This window comes from Haematobia irritans, chromosome 5, assembly GCF_050003625.1.
Source record: "Haematobia irritans isolate KBUSLIRL chromosome 5, ASM5000362v1, whole genome shotgun sequence".
NCBI classification, from domain to species: Eukaryota; Metazoa; Arthropoda; class Insecta; order Diptera; family Muscidae; genus Haematobia; species Haematobia irritans.
This window is the reverse complement of record NC_134401.1, coordinates 8,301,042-8,326,031: the sequence shown is the minus strand read 5'-3', so window position 1 is coordinate 8,326,031 and position 24,990 is coordinate 8,301,042. Positions and strand designations below refer to the sequence as shown.

Below are 24,990 nucleotides of genomic sequence, written 5' to 3'. Positions count from 1 at the left end.
GAAAAACAATTTTATAAATTTAGACATAATTAGAGGGTCTACATCTACCTCTCTATCTAAATCTGTTTAAAACAGAAAAATCTATTGACAATTCATAACCTCCATGGAATACTTTATGGGCCCTTCAAATATTATTATTTATTTGTTTTTTTTTTGTGATTATAATTATATATATTTTTTAATTTTTAACAAAACCTACCGAAAGTCCATATCCTCTACATTAATTGAATTAATATCTACAACAAAAATACTAAAATCTACTATGACTGGAGATCCCTTTTTTGAAGGCGGTCGTATTTCTGAAATAAAACAACAACAAAAGATGGGAAGAAAATCAAAAAGAGAAGAGGAATAATATATATAAAAAATTACAATTATAAAAACAAACACAATCAACATTAATACACTACCAATACAAAAATAATTTCATTCGATTAACAATATAACAGAAACAAAAACCATTACAAGAGGGGCGGGGGGTATAGAGAAAGTCATGGCTTTACAAATGGCACTGGTTGATGGTTCATGCATGACGGAAACGGAAATTGACTATACATGACCCTGGACATTGCAAGAAACATTTACCATCGTTTTTCCACTGGGGGCTACTAGGTGGAAAAATCAATACAAAATATAAAAGTTCTTCACATTGAATTTGAAAAAGCCCCGAAAATTCAACCGAAACTCCTAAAAACACACACTCACTTACATACCATAAAGCGCACAAGCTTAAATGTATTTGTATATGTACTAAGTACATGTCTGAATGTATGTTTGTCGGTAATGGGTTGTGGGTAAGGTGTAAATTGAATATTAACAGTAGGTGTAGCCTCCTCTTAGTAAGACATTTACACTACGCAAAAATGCCATGCTGAGCTCTAGCCCTGACGTATTCGTGTTAATAGTCATTATCAGGGATCGTTCGCTACTTCAGCGTTTTTTTATTTGTTTTTATTTCCGGTTTCCTTGAACAGTTTGAGGGTGTGTGTGTGTGTGAGAGGGAATGTCTTCTTCGGTAATTTCCTCATTCACACCGTGGGATTATGTGTAAGTCCTTGAATAAAGTGTCAAGTTCAAAACTCAAGTATAAAATTTAAAATTTCGTTGGCGGTTTTTCTTCTAAATTAAATTTCAAACTAAGGCTATGGGCTACTACTCTCACTTACAAGCAAGACCCCTCTACTATATACACGCACACCCTTAAATAAACCAAAACGAAAAACAAATCACACAACACACTCTCTTAGCAAACCCACGCACACATACACACACACACTTAAAGGCATTCTCTCTTTTAAAAGAAATTCACATGCAGACAATATAGCAACACCACTAAGTGGTCTATTATTTAGAACATTTTAAGTCAATTTTGATTTGAAATTATGACACGAAAATTTATCATCATTTCGAGTAGAGGAGAAATAGCTATGGTCCCACTCACTTACCCTTGACATAGTTTGGAGGTAAGACCACTCTTGGCTTGGCGGTATAGTTTACATGTGCTTCTGTTGACTCGGTTAACCTGAAATGTAAATGTAAAGAAACAAAGTGAAGGATTAGGATTTAATAAACATTTTTGTCTAAAATTAGTTTTGCCAAAATGCAAATGTGTTTCATTTCCGTTTGAAGTATTTGTATGCGTTATGCTTTGGAAATGAGCCAAAAATCGAAATTAGCATAGACTAATGATTAAGGTTTCCCTAGCATTATTGGACAATTAATGGAATAGATTATAGTTGATAATAGTTAGGATTTTAATCGAAAATTTCTGAATATAAAGCAGCAGAAGGTGATGTATAGTTAGGTGCTGGCTTTTTTCTAAATTTATTTCTATGGGAAACCTTGTCATAAAGTTAGTGACATTTGGTGTTTATAAATAATGTTATATATAAATTTTTATTTAAAAAAGTACAACAAAAATTTAATCTCTATAGGAAATTTTCTCAAAATTTAATTTCTATAGGAAAAATTTTCAAAATTTTATTTTTATAGGAAATTTTATCAAAATGTCATTTCTATAGGAAATTTTGTCAACATTTTATTTCTATAGGAAATTTTGTAAAAATGTCATTTCTATAGGAAATTTTGTCAAAATTTCCTTTCTATACAAATTTTTGTCAAAATTTCATTTCTATAGGAAATTTTGTCAAAATTTCATTTCTATAGGAAATTTTGTCAAAATTTAATTTCTATAGAAAATTTTGTCCACATTTCATTTATATAGGAAATATTGTCCAAATTTCATGTCTGTAGAATATTTTATCAAAATTTCATTTTTATAGGAAAGTTTGTCAAAATTTCATTTGTATACAAAATATCATTTCTATAGGAAATTTTGTCAAAATTTCATTTCTATAGGAAATTTTGTCAAAATTTCATTTCTATAGGAAATTTAGTCAAAATTGCATTTCTAAGCAATTTTTGTCAAAATTTCATTTGTATACAAAATTTCATTTCTATAGGAAATTTTGTCAAAATTTCGTTTCTATAGGAATTTTTTTCAAAATTTTATTTCTATAGGAAATTTTGTCAAAATTTCATTTCTATAGGAAATTTTGTCAAAATTTCATTTCTATAGGAAATTTTGTCAAAATTTCATTTCTATAGGAAATTTTGTCAAAATTTCATTTCTATAGGAAATTTTGTCAAAATTTCATTTCTATAGGAAATTTAGTCAAAATTGCATTTCTAAGCAATTTTTGTCTAAATTTCATTTCTATGGGAAATTTCGTCATTTTCATGGAAATTTTGTCAACATTTCATTTCTGTAGAAAATGTTGTCAAAATTTCACTTCTATAGGAACTTTTGTCAACATTTCTTTTCGATAGGAAGTTTTGTCAAAATTTTATTTCTATAGGAAATTTTGTCAAAATTTTATTTCTATAGGAAATTTTGTCAAAATTTCATTTCTATAGGAAGTTTTGTCAAAATGTCATTTCTATAGGAAATTTTGTCAACATTTTATTTCTATAGTAAATTTTCTAAAAATGTCATTTCTATAGGAAATTTTGTCAAAATTTCCTTTCTATACAAATTTTTGTCAAAATTTCATTTCTATAGGAAATTTTGTCAAAATTTCATTTTTATAGGAAATTTTGTCAAAATTTAATTTCTATAGAAAATTTTGTCCACATTTCATTTATATAGGAAATATTGTCCAAATTTCATGTCTGTAGAAAAAAAATTTAATAAAATTTCATTTTTATAGGAAAGTTTGTCAAAATTTCATTTGTATACAAAATATCATTTCTATAGGAAATTTTGTCAAAATTTCATTTCTATAGGAAATTTTCTCAAAATTTCCTTTCTATAAGAAATTTTGTCAAAATTTCATTTCTATAGGAAATTTTGTCAAAATTTCATTTCTATAGGAAGTTTTGTCAAAATGTCATTTCTATAGGAAATTTAGTCAAAATTGCATTTCTAAGCAATTTTTGTCTAAATTGTATTTCTATGGGAAATTTTGTCAACATTTCATTTCTATGGGAAATTTTGTCAACATTTCATTTCTATAGGAAATTTTTTCAAAATTTTATTTCTATAGGAAATTTTGTCAAAATTGTATTTCCATAAGAAATTTTGTCAAAATGTCATTTCTATAGGAAATTTTGTCAAAATTTCCTTTCTGTAGGAAATTTTGTCAAAATATTATTTCTATAGGAAGTTTTGTCAAAATTTTATTTCTATAGGAAATTTAGTCAAAATTGCATTTCTAAGCAATTTTTGTCTAAATTTTATTTCTATGGGAAATTTTGTCAACATTTCATTTCTATAGGAAATTTTGTCAAAATTGCACTTCTATAGGAACTTTTGTCAAAATTTCATTTCTATAGGAAGTTTTGTCAAAATTTTATTTCTATTGGAAATTTTGTCAAAATTTCATTTCTATAGGAAGTTTTGTCAAAATGTCATTTCTATAGGAAATTTTGTTAAAATTTCCTTTCTATAGGAAATTTTGTTAAAATTTCCTTTCTATAGGAAATTTTCTTCATAATTTCATTTCTATAAGAAATTTTGTCAAAATTTTATTTCTATAGGAAACTTTGTCAAAATTTTATTTCTATAGGAAATTTAGTCAAAATTGCATTTCTAAGCAATTTTTGTCTAAATTTTATTTCTATAGGAAATTTTGTCAAAATTTAATTTCTGTAGGAAGTTTTGTCAAAATTTCATTTCTATAGAAAATTTTGTCAAAATTTCATTTCTGTAGGTAATTTTGTCAAAATTTCATTTCTATAGGATATTTTGTCAAATTTTTATTTCTATAGGAAATTTTGTCAAAATTTAATTTCTGTAGGAAGTTTTGTCAAAATTTCATTTCGATAGGAAGTTTTGTCAAAATTTTATTTCTATAGGAAATTTTGTCAAAATTTTATTTCTATAGGAAATTTTATCAAAATTTTATTTCTATAGGAAATTTTATCAAAATTTTATTTCTATAGGAAATTTTGTCAAAATTTCCTTTCTATAGGAAATTTTCTTCAAAGTTTCATTTCTATAGGTAATTTTGTCAAAATTTCATTTCTATAGGCAATTTTGTTAAAATTTCATTTCTATAGGAAATTTTGTCAAAATTTTTATTTTTTATGGGAAATTTTATTTTTAAAGAGATTTTGTGGGATGACATACGAGAGTTATTACATATTCATATTTCTGTTCCAGAAATGTTTTAATTGTTGTTTAGATATATATCTAGAGCTCATTTAACAAAACAACACGGCTATAAATATCTTGTTTTTTCTATGGGAAATTTTGTCAACATTTCATTTCTATAGGAAATTTTTTTAAAATTTCACTTCTATAGGAACTTTTGTCAACATTTCATTTCTATAGGAAGTTTTGTCAAAATTTTATTTCTATGGGAAATTTTGTCAACGTTTCATTTCTATAGGAAATTTTGTCAAAATTTCACTTCTATAGGAAATTTTATTCAAAATTTCATTTCTATAAGAAATTTTGTCAAAATTTTATTTCTATAGGAAATTTTGTCAAAATTTTATTTCTATAGGAAATTTTGTCAAAATTTTAATTCTATAGGAAATTTAGTCAAAATTTTAATTTTATAGGAAATATAGTCTAAATTGCATTTCTAAGCAATTTTTGTCTAAATTTTATTTCTATGGGAAATTTTGTCAACATTTCATTTCTATAGGAAATTTTTTTAAAATTTCACTTCTATAGGAACTTTTGTCAACATTTCATTTCTATAGGAAGTTTTGTCAAAATTTTATTTCTATAGGAAGTTTTGTCAAAATGTCATTTCTATAGGAAATTTTGTTAAAATTTCCGTTCTATAGGAAATTTTCTTCATAATTTCATTTCTATAAGAAATTTTGTCAAAATTTTATTTCTATAAGAAATTTTGTCAAAATTTTATTTCTATAGGAAATTGTGTCAAAATTTTATTTCTATAGGAAATTTTGTCAAAATTTTATTTCTATAGGAAATTTAGTCAAAATTGCATTTCTAAGCAATTTTTGTCTAAATTTTATTTCTATGGGAAATTTTGTCAACATTTCATTTCTATAAGAAATTTTGTCAAAATTTTATTTCTATAGGAAATTTTGTCAAAATTTCATTTCTATAGAAAATTTTGTCAAAATTTCGTTTCTGTAGGTAATTTTGTCAAAATTTTCATTTCTATAAGAAATTTTGTCAAAATTTCATTTCTATAGGAAATTTTGTCAAAATTTCATTTCAATAGAAAATTTTGTCAAAATTTCATTTCTATAGGTAATTTTGTCAAAATTTCATTTCTATAGGATATTTTGTCAAAAATTTTATTTTTTATGGGAAATTTTATTTTTAAAGAGATTTTGTGGGATGACATACGAGAGTTATTACATATTCATATTTCTGTTCCAGAAATGTTTTAATTGTTGTTTAGATATATATCTAGAGCTCATTTAACAAAACAACACTGCTATAAATATCTTAGAATTTCCAAAGACATTTCTTATCCAACATTCTATGACCATTGTAAAATCTTTCATTCATTCTGGAAAGGAATATTATCACATTACCAAGTAAATAAGTAATTGCACTTACATTGTAGATAAAATTTCCAAGTTCCACAGAGAACCTAATTGTCATCCACGATGTGATCATGTCCAATACTGAGTTAGGCATTTTCCCCCACAATTTCTATTCAGAGGAAAGTGGATTTCACCCGGAAGCAGTCATAATAAACATGAAAATTCTATCGCATTCTCAATTTTATTTTCGTCTTTGGGCTCAGTAATGACCGCACAGCATTTGCCGACAATATTAAATTGTGCTCGATTGTTGTTCATGTTGTACATTTGTCAGTGCTTTAATTTGGACAACACTTTTCATTTTAATAGCATGGCACGAGAGTAAAATGAAATGAATAAAATAAAATAGCAAAAGCCAACCTGAAGCCCGTCACAAATATGAAACATAATCAATCTTCTTAGAAAGCAAGACATAAGATAGCACGTACTGATAGTTAATTCAGGTTATTGTGAACTAGAATACACTCAGAGAAAATTATCATTGTCTCTTCAAAAGAGGAAAAACAGTCGTTGTTTGCTGAAATAGAAAACATTGTCAGCTTTTTCGATTAAACTTAAAAATTGTAGGGGCTCGAATTTACGAGCTTTTAAATAGTCTGAAGTTAAAAAAAATATTTTTGGTTTATTTGGATAACTTTTTAATTTTTTACAATTAAATTAAATTAAATTCTCTCAAAAAAAAAATATTATTAAAAAATACAAAAACTTGACTAACTATACAAACCTTTACATAAATCATATTTTTCTGAGTGTAATACTTATTTATACTCTCTAATTTGTGCTGTTTAGTACTTTTGTACATCATGGATTAGAGTATGAAGGGTAATTATGTTTATAAATTGGTCTTTCACTCTGTATTTGAATATGATTTTTGTTTTATGGAATTTGTGAGGAATGTAAATGACTTTTGGTTAATTTCGTTTTTCGTCCATGTGACGCCCTTAATGTGCGTGCAAAATTGGCTTAGATTTTATAAAAAGATTATGGAAAAATAATAGTGTCATATTTGCTTCAAGTACGAGTTCTTTAAAACTTGAAATTATTTCATTGAAATGCAAACAAATTTAAAACAAATATATTTTAACGAATGGTTAGAGCCAAAATTTCATTTCTATAGGAAAAGTTGTAAAAGTTAATTTCTATGGGAAATTTTGTCAAAATATCAGTTCAATAGAAAATTTTATCAAAATTTCATTTGTATAATAAATTTTGTCAAAATAAATTTTTATAATAATTTATGTCAAAATTTCACTTCTATAGGAAATTTTGTCAAAATTTCATTTCTATAGAAAATTTTGTCAAAATTTAATTTTTATAGAAAATTTCGTCAACATTTCATTTTTATAGGAAATTTCGTTAAAATTTCATTTCTGTGGAAAATTTTGTCAAAAATTCATTTTTATAATAAATTTTGTCAAAATTTCATTTTTATAGGAAATTTCGTTAAAATTTCATTTCTGTGGAAAATTTTGTCAATATTTAATTTCTATAAGAAATTCTCTTAAAATTCCTTTCTATAGGAAATTTTCTCAAAATTTCATTTCTGTAGGAAATTTTCTCAAAATTTCATTTCTATAGGAAATTTTGTCAAAATATCGTTTCTATAGAAAATTTTATCAAAATTTAATTTTTATAAAAAATTTGGTCAAAATTCATTTTTATAATAATTTATGTCAAAATTTCATTGCCATAGGAAATTTTGTCAAAAAGTCATTTTTACAATAAATTTTGTCATAATTTCATTTTTATAATAAATTTTGTCAAAATTCATTTTTATAATAATTTATGTCAAAATTTCATTTCCATAGGAAATTTTGTCAAAAAGTCATTTTTACAATAAATTATGTCAAAATTTCATTTTTATAGGAAATTTCGTCAAAATTTCATTTCTGTAGGAGATTTTGTCAATATTTAATCTCTATAAGAAATTCTCTTAAAATTCCTTTCTATAGGAAATTTTCTCAAAATTTCATTTCTGTAGGAAATTTTCTCAAAATTTCATTTCTATAGGAAATTTTGTAAAAGTTAGTTTCTATAGGAAATTTTGTCAAAATATCATTTCTATAGAAAATTTTATCAATATTTCATTTTTATAATAAATTTTGTCAAAATTCATTTTTATAATAATTTATGTCAAAATTTAATTTCCATAGAAAATTTTGTCAAAAATTCATTTTTATGATAAATTTTGTCAAAATTTAATTTTTATAGGAAATTTCGTTGAAGTTTCATTTCTGTGGGAAATTTTGTCAATATTTAATTTCTATAAGAAATTCTCTTAAAATTCCTTTCTATAGGAAATTTTCTCAAAATTTCATTTCTATAGGATATTTTGTAAAAGTTAATTTCTATAGGAAATTTTGTCAAAATATCATTTCTATAGAAAATTTTATCAAAATTTCATTTTTATAATAAATTTTGTCAAAATTCATTTTTATAATAATTTATGTCAAAATTTCATTTCCATAGGAAATTTTGTCAAAAAGTCATTTTTACAATAAATTTTGTCAAAATTTCATTTTTATAGGAAATTTCATCAAAATTTCATTTTTATAGGAAATTTCGTCAAAATTTCATTTCTGTAGGAGATTTTGTCAATATTTAATCTCTATAAGAAATTCTCTTAAAATTCCTTTCTATAGGAAATTTTCTCAAAATTTCATTTCTGTAGGAAATTTTCTCAAAATTTCATTTCTATAGGAAATTTTGTAAAAGTTAATTTCTATAGGAAATTTTGTCAAAATATCATTTCTATAGAAAATTTTATCAAAATTTCATTTTTATAATAAATTTTGTCAAAATTCATTTTTATAATAATTTATGTCAAAATTTCATTTCCATAGGAATTTTTGTCAAAAATTCATTTTTATAATAAATTTTGTCAAAATTTCATTTTTATAGGAAATTTCGTCAAAATTTCATTTCTATAAGAAATTTTCTCAAAATTTCGTCAAAAAGTCATTTTTGTAATAAATTTTGTCAAAATTCCATTTTTATAAGAAATTTTCTGAAAATTTCTATAGGAAATTTTGTCAATATTTCATTTCTGTAGGAAATTTTGTCAAAAATTCATTTTTATAATAAATTTTGTTAAAATTTCAGTTTTATAGGAAATTTCGTCAAAATTTAGTTTCTATAAGAAATTCTCTTAAAATTCATTTCTATAGGAAATTTTCTCAAAATTTCATTTTTTTAAGAAATTTTCTCAAAATTTCTTTTCTATATGAAAATTTAGCAAAAATTTCATTTTTATTTACTGCCTAAGTTGAGAGTAAACTATCTAAAATAAAACGAATAATTATCAATTTCCTAGATGCTTAATATTATTGGAAAATACTAAAACATGTTGTTATTAATAAATAAAAATTCCCAAAAATTTACGTTTATTTAATTCGATAAACTATAACTTAAATACAAATATATTTAATGATAATATCTAATAATAATATTCGTGTGGCAGCCATCTAAATCATAACCTAACATTCAGCATGGGTGGTACCAATTTCATCCATTACCAAAGTCCACCATCGCTATCATCATCGCCGTAATCATCAACGCCATGACAAAAACACATTCATTTGTGACCAACGTTAATGCTGATTTATCTAAAGTTAATAGCAATTGTTTATTTCAATGGTAAGTAAAGGACAAATTCCAAAACCTTATAACTTTCACAAATCAATTACTGATTATTGAGCCAGAGGAATAATATAGACAAATAAAATAAAATTTAATATATAAAATTAAGTTTCTTAATGCCATATTCAAAATAATTTACTGACAGGTTTTCGAAAGAATTTGTATGGTAAAGTTAATTTTTGTAGGGATTCAGTTTTTATGTTCTAATAAATTGTTCCAATGGATTTCTCTTGCATGGTGTATATAAACTTTCCCTTGTTAAAGTTATTTATTTAAGCCTAAATAAAGAAACTATTTCTTCCAACTTTAATCAAAAAATCCTTCATCATAACAGATATATAGTATGGGAAACAATGTATTTTTACTATAATATGGATAATTAAACAATTGCATTAAGGACTAAGAAAATTACAAACGTTATGGAAATTAAACAATTTTTTAACTATATTCCTAGAAATTATATTCGCCAGACATATTTGGTTTCTCAGAATTTGCATATTCTACAAAAAAAAAAACAACACATTGTGCATGCAGTTATCATACATTTCCTTAAATTGAAATCTAATTGATATTTGTGGACGAAACACAAAGTCATTAAAATTCTAGTTTTATTAGTTTTCCTTTGCTGCTAAAGCACATCGGCATACAAATGTCAAATACAACAACGATGACAAGGGGGGCAACAACGATAATAGCGCACCAATGACAAAATCGATAACTCTTAGACCTAGATAAATTTAAAAAATATCAAACAGTTGACAAAACGCTCAAGGTTAGAGAAATCCTGCATGAGTGAATGTTAATGTTGCCATAGCACGAATACCATACAGTATATACTCCAAAAACAACACCTCACTTTTATTCATTCACCATATATTTAGTCAAACAAAATAATGGTTTCTGGATATTTTAACTAGAAACAAAAAATATATCATCAAAGAAAATAACAACAATACTCCATGTATATCCCCATAGAGAGAGAGAGTAAATGAAGCTATACAAAGGTTGCTGAGAGATAGAGGAAGAGTGAGAGTATATATGTGAGAGAAAGGGAGAAATGTAGAAGGTGTTAACAGGAAAACTCTCCTGTTAACATCTAATAATACATTTTGAATAGTTATAGTAATTATGGATATTAATGGATAGCAGTGGTAAAATTTAGTCAAAGAAATTGTATTTCTAAAATATTTCAGGAAAGGAAAATATTCTTAAATCTAATTTTTATGTAGGATACTGCTAAACACAAAGTATATCTTCGAACAAATAAAATCACTCCATATATAGTAATGGAATCTATTCAAAGGTTGACCACTGAGAGAGAGAGAGTGAGGAGAAATGTACAACCTGTTAACAGGAGAGTTAATAATTATAGACAAAAAATATTTTTTAAATATTTTAAGGATGGAAGAAGGAACTTATCCAATGAAATTGTATTTCTAAAATATTTCAAGAGAGGCAAATTTCCTTAATTAAATTTAATTTATTCTTGTGTAGAATACAAAGATTGCTCAAAGAGAGTGAGGAAAACTCTAGAAACTGTTAACAGGACTCTTTATAATATCACTGAAATTTTTTTGACAAAAAATATTTTTAAAATAAGGAAGGAAGATTTCCTTAAAACTAAGTTTTCTGTCCAGGCTCTTGATATTTAGTTTTGTAAAAAATTTACTATGCACACATTTTTTGAAAATTGTAAGAGGAAATTTAATAATACGAGTACCAGTGGAAATTTTTGAACAAAAAATATTTTTAAAATAACCCCTATCTAACCGTCTTGCAGTCTTAAGGGTTAAGCTGTAGTGGAAGTAATTTAATTTACGAGCTGAATAACACTGCAACCAGACTCATATATGTTTAGAGTCCCATAACATCCTCAATTGGAATAGCCAGCCTGCTCTACCGACCAGAATCAAATGGAAAATATTTGGAGAATCATGGTACGTCATATATTTTGTGGTAATAAGTAGTACGAGAATGAGTTTTTAATTTGTCTTTTAGTAGAAATATAAAAAATCTAACAAAAATAAATACAAGATCCCATTTTTTTAATTCCACACAAATATTTTCAATCACGAAATTAATTGATCCAATTAATTTGTCGTCAATCACGAAAATGATTGTATCAATCACATTTTTAATTGGACATTAAAGAAATACTTTATTAAAAAATTAATTGATTTAATTAGCAAATTTCAATTATTTATTTAATTAATTCAATTAAAAATTTAATTGATTTTAATTGTAAAACTTAATTATTTTTTCATTAAAACCGTAACTATTTTCAATTACTTTCTGATTTAGTGTTTTTATTTTGATTAAAAAATTTATTGTTTGCAATAAATTTTTAGTTAAAAATTAAAAAAAAAAAAAGCCATCACTTTTTTAATTGTCTTAGCCTTCCGAGTTAGATTAATTTTAAAAATTTCAATCAATGACTTCATTTTTCCATCTTGATTAAAAAGTTATTTGTATCAATTAATTTATTAATTGAAAATTTTTTCAACTTCCATCAACTTTTTAATTGGAAATATTTTGTTGATATTTTTTTCTGTGTGAATAAAATTTTCTGTAAAACCAAAAAGTAAAAAATATTAAAAACAAAATAAAATAAAAAGAAAAACGGGTCGATAACCGTTTTAGTTAGTACCCAACTTTCTGCTATATATTCATATTTCAGTTATTAATTAGATTGATAATATTTTAAGGTTATGAATAAATAAAAATAAACTCGAACTAAAAATTATTATGTAAGTTTAATTATTTAATTATTTTATTAATTATTTAATTAATATTATTAATTATTTAATTATTTTATTATATTTTACATTATTTTATTATATTTTATTTATATAAAAATATTTACTTTTTTATTAATTAATTAACAAATATAAGAAATATAACAAATAATTTAAACTCTAAGTTATCAAATTATAATTTTTAAATATTGATCAAATTAATTAAAATATTCTTTAAACAAAATAATTACTTTTTTTGTCTAAACTAAATTCAAATCCTTTTATATAAACTCACCACATTAGTATGACACCGAATCCAAATGAGAAGAATAGGTTCGTGTATCTGTCTAACATTATTGTATGAAGACAATTAGCCAGCCGTTGAGAAACAGATCCAGGAAAGGAAAATTTCAAATCATCTCACTACTAGACAATGCGGCGATATTTTCATAATTTTCCTTTTCAAAATTGCTTGATATGTCGTCTTTGACAAAAATTGTGTGATATTTGTTTCTTTTGTTAAACAGGCAAATGTAATGAGCTTGAATTAAAGTGGTTCATTTCAATTATATACAGGCACTTTGACACTTTCTTGCCATTTAAGAGCAATGAAGACATGTAATCACTAGAGCAAAAATAATAAAAACTAATAATTATGGTGTTATGTTATCTGGAAATAATTTATTTTTAATTAGACACTATGGTTAGATGGTTTTTTGTTTCGGTTTTCGGATATACACTGAGTTTGTTGCTGTCACTTTTTTGCTATTACCCGTAGCCGTAAGGATATATTTTAGTTTTGGATTTTTTAAGTAAATCGCCTATTTTGTAAAAATTAATCAAGCAATATATATATATTTTTTTAAATTCGATGTTGATGGATCTTTGAATATTGTATTGATTTAACCCGTTGCGATGTTGTTATGTTTATGCCGATATAGTGACGTAGCTGGTACTTGTGGTCGTTAAAATTTTTGTTTCGAATTCCTTGTCTTTTGCAACAACTACCGTATGCTTAAGTGGATATTCATCGAATAAATCTAGAAAGTAGATGACATTATCACCGACGACTGACTGGCTTGAGGGTAAAAGTTGATGGTGCTGATGCCCAGTAGTGGAATAGAAAGAAGGAACGGAATAGGGTAGAAACCAAAACCGAAAGATATCCGTCTTGATATTGAAACACACACACACGTTTTATAATGGTAGTGGTCATAAAAATATACCAACACACATATTTATAGGCACATATATATTTTTAGATGTATGGAGATTTTCTTTAAATTTTACGAGGTTCGTATGAGAAAAATCTTCAATAATTATATATTTTATATCTGTGTATTAATTATTTCATAAAATTAAAGCTAAAAGGGAAAATTCAATAAAATTTCAATAAATTTGAATATTTTATTTTTATAGAAAATTTTGTCAAAATTTTATTTCTATAGAAAAATTTTCCAAAATTGTATTTCTATAGAAAATTTTGCCAAAATGTTATTTCTATAAAAAATTGTGTCAACATTTTATTTCTACTGAAAATTTTGTCCAAATTTTGTTTCTATAGAAAATTTTGTCAAAATTGTATTTCTATAGAAAATTTTGCAAATTTTTTTTCCATAGAACATTTTGTCAAAACTTTATTTCTATAGAAAATGTTTTCAAAATTTTATTTCTATAGACAATTTTGTCAAAATTTTATGTCTATAGAAAAATTAGCCAAAATTTTATTTCTATAGAAAATTGTGCCAAAATTTTATTTCTGTAGAAAATTTTGTCAAAATTTTATTTCTATAGAAAATTTTGTCAAAATTTTATTTCAAAAAAAATTTTGCCAAAATTTTATTTCTATAGAAAATTGTGTCAAAATTTTATTTCTATTGGAAAATTGTGTTAAAATTTTATTTCTATAGAAAATATTGTCAAATGTTTATTTCCTTAGAAAATTGGGTCAAAATTTTATTTCTACTGAAAATTTTGTCCAAATTTTATTTCTACTGAAAATTTTGTCCAAATTTTATTTCTACTGAAAATTTTGTCCAAATTTTATTTCTATAGAAAATTTTGTCAAAATTGTATTTCTATAGAAAATTTTTTCAAAATTTTATTTCTATAGAAAATTCTGTCAAAATGTTATTGCTATAGAAAATTGTGCCAAAATTTTATTTCTGTAGAAAATTTTGTCAAAATTTTATTTCCATAGAAAATTTTGTCAAAATTTTATTTCTACAGGAAATTTTGTAAATTTTTTTCTATAGAACATTTTGTCAAAATTTTATTTCTATAGAAATTTTTTTCAAAATTTTATTTCCATGGAAAATTTTGTCAAAATTTTATTTCTATAGAAAATTGTGTCATAATTTTATTTCTATAGAAAATGTTGTCAAAATTTTATTTCTATAGAAAATTGTGTTAAAATTTTATTTCTATAGAAAATATTGTCAAATGTTTATTTCTATAGAAAATGTTGTCAAAATTTTATTTCTATAGAAAATTGTGTTAAAATTTTATTTCTATAGAAAATATTGTCAAATGTTTATTTCTATAGAAAATTTTGTCAAAATTTTATTACTATAGAAAATTTTGTCAAAATTTTATCGCTATAGAAAATTTTGTCACAATTTTATTTCTATAGAAAATTTTGTAAAAATTTTATTTTGTTAAAAAATTTGTCAAAAATTTATTTCTATACAACAATTTTGCCTAATTTTATTTCTATAGAAAATTTTGTCAAAATTTTATTTCTATAAAAAATTTTGTCAAATGTTTATTTCTATAGAAATTTTTGTCAAAAGTTAATTTCTATAAATATAAAGTTATTATATTTCTATATATACATATATAAAGTTATTTCTATAGAAAATGTTGTCAAAATTTTATTTCTATAGAAAATTGGAGGAATATTTCACAAAATCTACCAAAACATAAAGAATTTCTACCAACTGTGGCAACCGTACTAACGTCATCCTTCACCAAAATTTAGTTTAATTTTTTAATCAGATCATTTTTAATTAATATTAAACAAAAATTTAATTAATATTAAAAAAAATTAATTAGAATAACTTAAATTTGTCATTTCCCAATCGACAAACTGTATTAGTTTAGATGAAGGATGACTAGGGTTAGGGTTTATAAAATCTAAATTATATACACTGAAAGAAGAAGAGTGTTCTTCTCTGAGAAACGACATTTTAGACAAACAAAATTTAGTTTTGACAATGAAAAATCTTTCTGGAATGTATAACAAGCGATTGTCTTTAAGCCTTTTTATTTGATCTTCAAGAAAATGCTTTATAACAACGGAGAATTTCGTTTTTCTAAAATTTTGTTCCGGAGGAAAGTATTTTTTCTCAAGGTGTAGACATTTACAATGGAAATTTTCAATTTCAATCTGAAGATGTTTTTACGTCCGTCCATCTATATGAAATCAACTCCGAACGAATCTAGATATCAACCTACAAATTTGCACAGTCCTTATTTCAGCAAGTATTGCAAGTGAGATTGACATAAACAAATATATCAATCCCCAATTAGATATGGTTTATTTAACTCATTGAGGATCATAGATGCTCTTTTTAATGCAATTGGTTTAACTCTCAAAAAATGGGTAGCATACCCCCATAATCGGATGTCTCAAGAGTGACTTCTTTATGAGTCTATAATTTTATAGAGCCTTTATATAAACAGGTCTCGTGATTTGATTTCATGTATTTTCTATTTAGATATCGAAAAAATAAAAAAATTTCGGATCTTGGAATTTGAGAAAAGAAACCCACATATTTCAATTATAAGAGAACTTAATCTTTTAAACTATCTCACAAGAACAAAAACACTTGCTCTATCTCTCTCTGACTGCTTTAACCATACCAACCTCATATGTAACTAAATATGCTAAAATACGATTTGTCTGACATCTCAGTGGATAAGTGTCTCCAATATATAAATATGAACATCTGTATACCCCCACATCTTTGTATAGAGATGTATACAACTAATGTGCAAAAAAAACTTAGATCTAAGCTTATAAGAGTGTTGGTGCCGATTTTGTGGTCATTTTCAAGAGTAAAACAAAAGTTTTTTTTTATCTAATGCAAGCAAAGCTAGTAAGCAACAATCATTTAAATTGAGACAACAATTGAATCGCGTGCCGATTTCATTTAGGCATCATCTCATTCACACTCGCCTACATAACTGAGTGTGAGCGCGCGCGTGTGTGTGTGTGCATGTGAACATTTGTATATGAGGACATTACACCTCCCACTGTAAACATTCGTTGCAACGATATTTATTTCGGAAATGTATACAAAACACTTGAGAATGCCATCACAACAACAACAAGCAAATCCTACCCGGTACTAGCTAGAACTACCCAAATCACCAGACGTAATGACTGAGTGACCGAAAGCCGAAAATAAAACAAAAAGAAAATTATTTGAAGCTATTTTCCGCCAACTGATTGCAGCCAATTGAAAATTATTCGTGTTGCGATGCACTTTTTGACACTTTTCAACGAAAATTACCTCTTTAGCTTGTTGTTCGTTATCGTGTTATTCAGTGTGTTATTCTAGAGTTGTGTTGTTGTTGATTTTGATCAGTTGTAGATATAGTCAGGAAATATTTGAAATATATTCAAATAAATGTATAAACAAGATCGTTGTTCTAGATTGGCAGATCCATATGTATGTATGCATGTGTACGTAAAGTATTTTATAGCAAATTTGTGGTTATATACCAAAACAGAATCTGATAGATGTAAGCTTGTACATTGGGTTGGGAAAATAATGTAAAATAACACCAAGGGTTTTATCAGTAGTGGCCTTAAGATAATAAGAAAGATTGTGTATTTTAAGGTAAACAATTTACATATTATTAAGAAGAGATTTTAATTTTAAAAGCAAGTTTATAATCTTTGCTTTTATTTTCAATGAAGTTTGGATCGTCTTTGAAAACAAATAAAGTAAATTTTCCTAAATGTCAAGAAAACAAATTATTGGTTTTTAAGTTAACTGAGATTTTGATCTTTTGGATTAAATGCAAAAAGTTTCAAAATTATTAGATTTATAAAGAGAATGGGGCATCCTTGGTTTACAGTATCTACACTGTTAGAAAAATATGTTTTTCATATGTTCTGATATAAACAAAATGTGTTTCGGGCACGATTTTAAACCACAATATATTTAAGTGCGAACATGTAATGTTCCTAAACTAACACTAAATGTTTGGGACATCTATGTTAATATGTTAGAATATATTATGTTTGGAGCATCAATGTTTCATAAAAACCATATGTGTGAATACAAACATATATAAATTTACAAATTTCGACTAAACATACATATGTTGTGATATTTTATTCAAAGCGACAGAGAGAGTATAGAGAGAAATAGAGATGGAAACCGGGAGAGTTGACGAAAGATATCAATATAACACAGCAAAAGAGTCAAAAGAGAACAATTTCTGTGAAACCGCTTGTATGTTGTTTCGGAAAACGGCTTTATGATAAGGCCAAAAATTTGATATGTTTAAGTCTAAATATTATTTAATTTGAATAAAGAGAATATACATTCTGAACCAAGAGAATAGACATTTGAAAAACAAACAGCTTATGTTTTCGCCTTGAGAGCAGCATTTTATGTATGTGTGGACATGTGTTTTGTTTATCATTTTGGCATTATGGGCACAATTTTTTTCTTGGTTCGTTAAAAGAAATCAGGGGTCTTCATAAAAATAACGAAAGGGCACTATACTCTTTTTAGAGTTGGGACAGTAAAATGAAATAAGGAGGAAATAGTGAAAAATTACACAGTAAAATGTAAAAAAACAAACTTTAGTTCCTCTTTATTAAAAAGTAGTCCACGAGGAGTTGACGGACACCATCAAATATAAAAGCGGGCATTAAGTTCGAGTTTTACAGCTAAAACAATTTAAAAAGTTTATTTTCTTTAAAATGAATTATTAAAGAAAAATAAAAGGAATTTTAGAGCGATGGTGTTAAATGCTAGTAAAAAACTGTTCACTCCTAAATAAATTTATGTTTATATTATAAAATTATGTATGTATGTTTATACTCGACTCCACGTTCTTCTTTTGTTAGTTTTTGAATTCCTTCCAAATTTTAAAGTTTTGTACAAAAACAGTTTTTTATTACAAGATTGTTATTTTTGCAATAAAAAATAATATTTTATCCCAAAATCAGTCAATTTCATTTATATCAAGCACTGTTACTGACTATAAATCTTTAATAACGCACATTTCAAAGTTTCATTTAAAAAAAATTAATATAGTATAAATATAAATGTGTAAATTAAAAAAAAAAAAAAAAAAAACAAAAAAAATGTTCGGTCTGAGCAGGGATTGAACCCACGACCCTTTGCATGCAAGGCAGACATGCTAACCACTGCTCCACGTGGCAAACAAATGTATGTTTCTGTTAAATAATGTTATGTTTGCATGGGCTCGTGGGCGCTGCAAACTATGCTATATAAATGTAACTTAAAACGATAATTATCTACTGGTGACTATAACAGCTACGTAGCCCAGTGGATAGTGTGTTGGCTTACAAACTGTATGGTCCTCGGTTCGATTCTCCGTGCAGGCGAAAGGTAAAATTTAAAAAATTTATAAAAGTGAATAATTTCTTCAACATTATTTGTATTACAGAGAAAGGTTCCAATAACTAAAAAATTTCGTGGAAGTGAAAATTACGAGTATGTTAGGGAATGAGCACAATCGTGTTTGGGAAAAATTCTTCCAAGCATATAATATTTTTGGCTCAAAATGCTTCCAAACATATAATATGTTCACATAAAACAAACATATTAATGTTTCGGCAGTATGCAATAATATATGTACTTCCTGCAAAATATGTTTGGAACATATGTTAAAGAAGCGATTTTTTTTGAGGGTGTAGTAAGAAAGTTCAAGAAAATGGCCGCACACATTATCATACCAAATATATTTTGAAAAAATTGCAAGTACAGCCAAGAAATTTCCTATATCAATTATTATATTTGAATAAAACGTCATATTCTAATAATTAAAATCATTCAAACTACAAATAATCCTTAAATATAAGTTAAACCAGCAGCAAATATTACTGGAAATCTCATATATATAGTTTTAAGAAGAAATATTCTCTTATACACAATATTTACATTTTATATATCAAAATCATTTGTATTTCATTTCACCCTAAGGTAAAGAAAAACATTTCAGTTAAATACAAATTATCAATTTGAAATCAATCCCATCACATATTCTTGTCCTTCTCTTTGGATTATATAAAATTTTATTTTAAATTGAAGACAATATACAGTAATAGTAATATTTGTCTAAATGAGAATCAATTTCAATTGGTAATTATGAGGTTTTTGCTTTTCCCCGTACTCATAATTTTCAATAGAAAATTCAATGTCAAAGTTATAAAAAACAATTTGTATATGCGAATGGTATTTTGTATTAGACGCAGATCCTTTTCCAAGCACACTACACATAAAAAATATCACCAAAATATCTCCAATTAAAAAGTTGATTGAAGTTGAACATTTTTTCAATTAATAAAGTAATTGATACAATTAACTTTTTAATCAATATGGGAACATTAAGATAATTAAGTTAATGATTGAAAATTTTAACATTTTTAATTAAAAAATTAATTGATACAATTAACATTTTAATCAAACTCGGAAGACTAAGTCAATTAAAAAAGCGATTCAATTTTTTTTTTAATTTTTAACTAAAAATTTATTTCAAACACTCAATTTTTGAATCAAACTAAAAACACTAACCCCCATTTTCATGAAACTCCATTAGTGCTACGTTAGCTAACGAACTTTTAAACCGTACTATGTACATATCTATTATCTTGCCTATATATTACATATGCCAGTTAGGAACTTAACTGCTAAAAATTTTTCAGTTAGAGTTAACCGGAGAGAAGATATTTCGATTTTACTTTTTGTTAACTGGGAGTTAAAGTCTAACGGAGATACATGAAAATGGCCGTAAGTAATTTAAAAAATTAATTGAATATAGTTTTTAATGATGTTTTTAATGAAAAAATTAATTGACATGTGCAATTAACATCAATTAATTTTTTAATTGATTCAATTAAAAAATTAATTGAAATTTGCTATTGAAATTAATTAATTTTTTTATCAAGCATTTTTTTCGTGTCCAATTAAAACTGTGCTTGATCCTATCATTTTTGTGATTGAAGACATTTCAATTAAAAAATTAATTGGATCAATTAATTTCGTGATTGAATCAGAAAAGAAAATTTGTGTGTATATTTGGATAAGAATTATATAAATTCATATAGTTATTATGTGGAACTTTGTTCGAATGAATAAATAGATATGTCTCCTTTGTATTATTTGTAGTTTCTTAATTGGTTCACTTTCTGATAGGCCAAAGTAATTAAATTCTTAACTTTATAGAGAATTTTTTCCAAGGAAACTTATACAAATTTAGTTCAATTGGTATGTTTACACACTTACACACATGTCCTTTGACAAAAATCTCATTCCAATTTTTTTTGCCTAAATTTAATTGAGTTAATTGATAACATAGAAAGAGGTAATTTAATTATTACAATAATAGAAATAAACGGCATTCATTATTAACTATATACTGACAAATAAAAATCACCAATATTTCTCCAATTAAAGTTTTAATTGAATTTTTAAAAATTTGTCAATGATAAATTTAATAAAATTAATTGCATCGACTAATTTTTTAATTTATCAATTAAGTTTTTAATTAGGGTAATTGATACTATATTTGGAATAATTAATTCTTTTCTGTGTATATTTTCAATTTAGGTACTTGTGCATAATTTGAATTATTAATTGTATTCATTTAATAAATTATCTGATCTGCTGCCAATATATAATACTGTAACAAAACATAATTTAATTACATTATAGTAAATTTTTATAAACCAGATTGTATCACAAAAAACTAATACATAATAAAATCTAATGAATTTAAATTAGTGTTGCTTAATTTCAAATTAATTAAAGTATATGTAATTGAATTTATAAGCTAAGCATATTCCCCCTTTTATTTGCAAAGTATGTACATTCCATACAGCATATTATGGGTTTAAACAACTGTCTGTATTTAAATTATTTTATATAATACACATGTCAACATTCAATATAGCTAATAACCACAATGCTATTAAAACCAATCTACCAAGTGGTAAACACAAAATATTTGTTTAGTAAAAACTCTTCTATACACATTTTTTTCTCTTTATAAGTCTATGCATATGCCGGGTGATCATATTACAAGAATATAGTCATAGAAAAAAGGGTAGTTTGTAGACTTATATACATATACAACTGTTGCTTCATTGCGGTATGTTATTTGCCCCTTATCCCAATAATATGTATATGCATATTTGTATGTGTATATGAAATTGAAATTTTATATCTATCTCACATTGGGAATTTATATCAAATTAATTTTTATTTTATTGGCAATACTGTAATGCTTTCTCATGTGCCAGTGATTTCCTTTCAATTTTTTTTTCATATTTATTTAAAATTTTCTTTAAATTAACCATCTGGTTTTAATGTATTCTATATAAATATATTTATGAATTTTCATAATATTCATGGACAATTAATAATTCAAAAGCGATTTTAAATGAATAACTCTTATTATCTTTAATAAACCCAAAATATAGAGAGAGTAGGAGAGAAAGCGGGTCTCACATTGGGAATTTATATCAAATTAATTTTTATTTTATTGGCAATACTGTAATGCTTTCTCTTGTGCCAATGATTTCCTTTCAATTTTTTTTTTCATATTTGTTTAAAATTCTCTTTAAATTAACCATCTGTTTTTAATGTATTCTATATAAATATATTTATGAATTTCCATAATATTCATGGACAATTAATAATTCAAAAGCGATTTTAAATGAATAACTCTTATTATCTTTAATAAACCCTAAATAAAGAGAGAGAGTAGGAGAGAAAGAGAGTCTCATATGCTGCTACGTACACATATGACTCGTGCTCACAATCATAACTCGTTGATGGGTGGCAATGACAGTGACATTACAGTCATTTATGTTATGATTATTTATTGTTCCTTTTGATTTATATGACACGAGTCGCTTCTACAACGACATACAAATATTTACACATATGTATGCTAGTTATGAATTGGTAAAATGGTTTGGAATGCATGTTTCTCATTCATAAAAAAAGTTTAGGTGTTGCAAATAACATAACAAATATTACACATAAGTTAGGTTAAATTGTGTGTTCAACCAACAACAACACACAGTTCTTAATCGAATGTACTACTGGACTGTGCAACAGGAGCGATATTACATCGAAGGGCCCAATTGATATGAAACTATAGGAAATTGTTTTTGTTCTCTGCGATTAAAAAGAAGCCACTATAACTTCTTTTGATTTTAAAACTATGAGAACGAATCTCATATGCCAAGACTTAATTTGGTTACCAATTATTTGAGAGGATGATACAAAGTAGCTGCCACGAATTGTTACCAAGTTCCATTGGTATACCTGTCAAACTAGAAATGGCATTATATGATATATGATTTACTGGTAATTCATCATACTGTTCACTGAAAAAAATATTGTCTTGAGGCCAAAGATTCTATTTCCTTAAAATGCGAATTGGAATTTTGCTTAGCATAATTCCGATTTCTCTGATATACAGTTTTTTTTCCTTGTCCAAAAGTCGATAAACTTCTCATTGAAGTCGTTTGTGCTTATAGTTAAGTGATTTGATTTAAAATTGGATATTCCAAAATGAAAGAAAATATTATTTAACTAAGGTCAACTTGGCTTTAATAATTCTGAAAAAAGTCTTCAAAATTAATGAAATCGTCTTTAAATTTTGTTGGCTTTTTCCATTTTGACTTCAAAGCAAAAAAAAAACGTTTAAAATTAGAAGATTTTTTCAAGACTTTTTTTACCTCAAACAAAGAATAATTTCTACTTGTAGTCGAGTCCGAATTTGGAAATTTAAGTCATCGTTAACATGATTTTAAAGGGCTCTGATAGTTCATGAAGAACGAATAAATTAAACTTTATTTCCAAGAATAAAGTACGTAAAGAATTGTGTCTTAAATTTGTCCTTACTTCAATTCTCCGTTTCTTTTGCTCGGAATCAATACCAAAATCATGCTTTGGCATGCTTTTTTCCAGTGTACATAAATTAAGCATAAAGATTTACTAAATTCGTATTTTAGAATTTCATAAAATTTATAAATTTTACCAAAGATATTTTTGCAATTTCTAACTCCAATTTTTTTTCTTAAAAATATGAAATCTGCTTTGACAAGTGAAAAAAATAATTGTGTCTTAAAAAATTTTCTTAAATTTGTCGAAAATGGTTTGCTTATATGTTTTTATATCAATGTTCGTAATACAGTTTAGTTAAAATTTTCTAAAATTATTTACATTTTTTTCCAGGGGGTTCGCTTTTTTGAGTATTTTTAAATTATGTTCTGCCATTTATTTCGATGGACTTTTCTAAATAAATATAATTTTGGAGAGCAAAACCATATACTAAATAAACCAAAACTATTCCAATAAATAAGAAGGCTTTGTAGCCACACAGAAAAAAGAATTCACGAAAATTTTTCCAATTAAAATTTTAATTGAGTTTTAAAAAATATTCAATTAGAAATTTAATTAATTGAACAAATTTTTTAATTGAAAGAAAAATCAATCACAAAAATTAATAACATCAATAACATTTTTAATTGACTTTCAATTAATTTTGTTAATTGATATTATCATTTCTGTGATTGAAGACATTTCAATTAAAAAATTAACTGGATAAATTAATTTCGTGATTGAATCAGAATAACTTTAGAGCTATCTTACTACTTTTTAATATTCTTTGTTTATTTAAATATTAAAATATTTCCTTACCAGCTAAAAAATCAACCATACAACAATTAGTGATAAGTTATAAAAATAGTATATCCTTTTATGACCATGACTATGTATGTAATTAAATGAAGAACTACTAGGTATATTTCTAAAGAAGTGGATTTTTTGTGTAAATTTAAAAATCTAAACTGTCTTAATTGCTTTAGGTTTTTTTGCTGGTATTTTTACTTATTTCTTTGATTATATTTTCCCCAAACCGACTTTACGTGCAAATATCTATACAAACACATATGCGTACATCAAACATACATACATACATATATGGACATATGTAAGTGTGATTCAATATTATATTTGCGGAGAGCCATAAATTAAAACTGAAGGTCACTTTTGTCAGTCGAGCTATGATGGGTTGGTTGGTATGCGCTTTGTGGCGGTACTACAACAATCTTTTTTTTATAATTGTTTTTGAAGCAAAACAATTAATAATAGTTTAAAAATCTACACTCTGATGATTTGTATTGTTTTTTATTTTCACTGGCTTTCATTTAAGTAAATTCTATAATTGTATTAAAATCCAAAATCCAAATCAAGCATTATTATGATGAGTTGATTTGATTTTCAGGGAGGGGACAATGGCGGGGAATATCTATCTGTAAGATGATCTAAATGCCATATTACACAAATCATTATTA

General features: G+C 25.3%; 1 protein-coding gene across 4 annotated transcripts in view; it reads right to left on the bottom strand.

Moving 5' to 3' along the window:
- alka (glycine receptor subunit alpha alkaliphile) overlaps positions 1-24,990 on the bottom strand; it is a 47,482-nt gene that overhangs the window by 21,646 nt on the left and 846 nt on the right. Inside the window, exons 1-4 of one of the 4 annotated variants that reach the window (XM_075311910.1) lie at positions 13,419-13,517; positions 12,706-13,035; positions 1,446-1,522; positions 200-299 (exon numbers count right to left, since the gene is read on the bottom strand). In XM_075311910.1, coding sequence (XP_075168025.1) covers positions 200-299; positions 1,446-1,522; positions 12,706-12,764 — 236 coding nt within the window. In that variant the 5' untranslated portion in view covers positions 12,765-13,035; positions 13,419-13,517. Of the gene's footprint in view, positions 1-199; positions 300-1,445; positions 1,523-12,705; positions 13,036-13,182; positions 13,518-24,990 lie in introns of those variants that run through there. The other 3 variants (XM_075311909.1, XM_075311912.1, XM_075311911.1) reach the window with 3 other exon arrangements.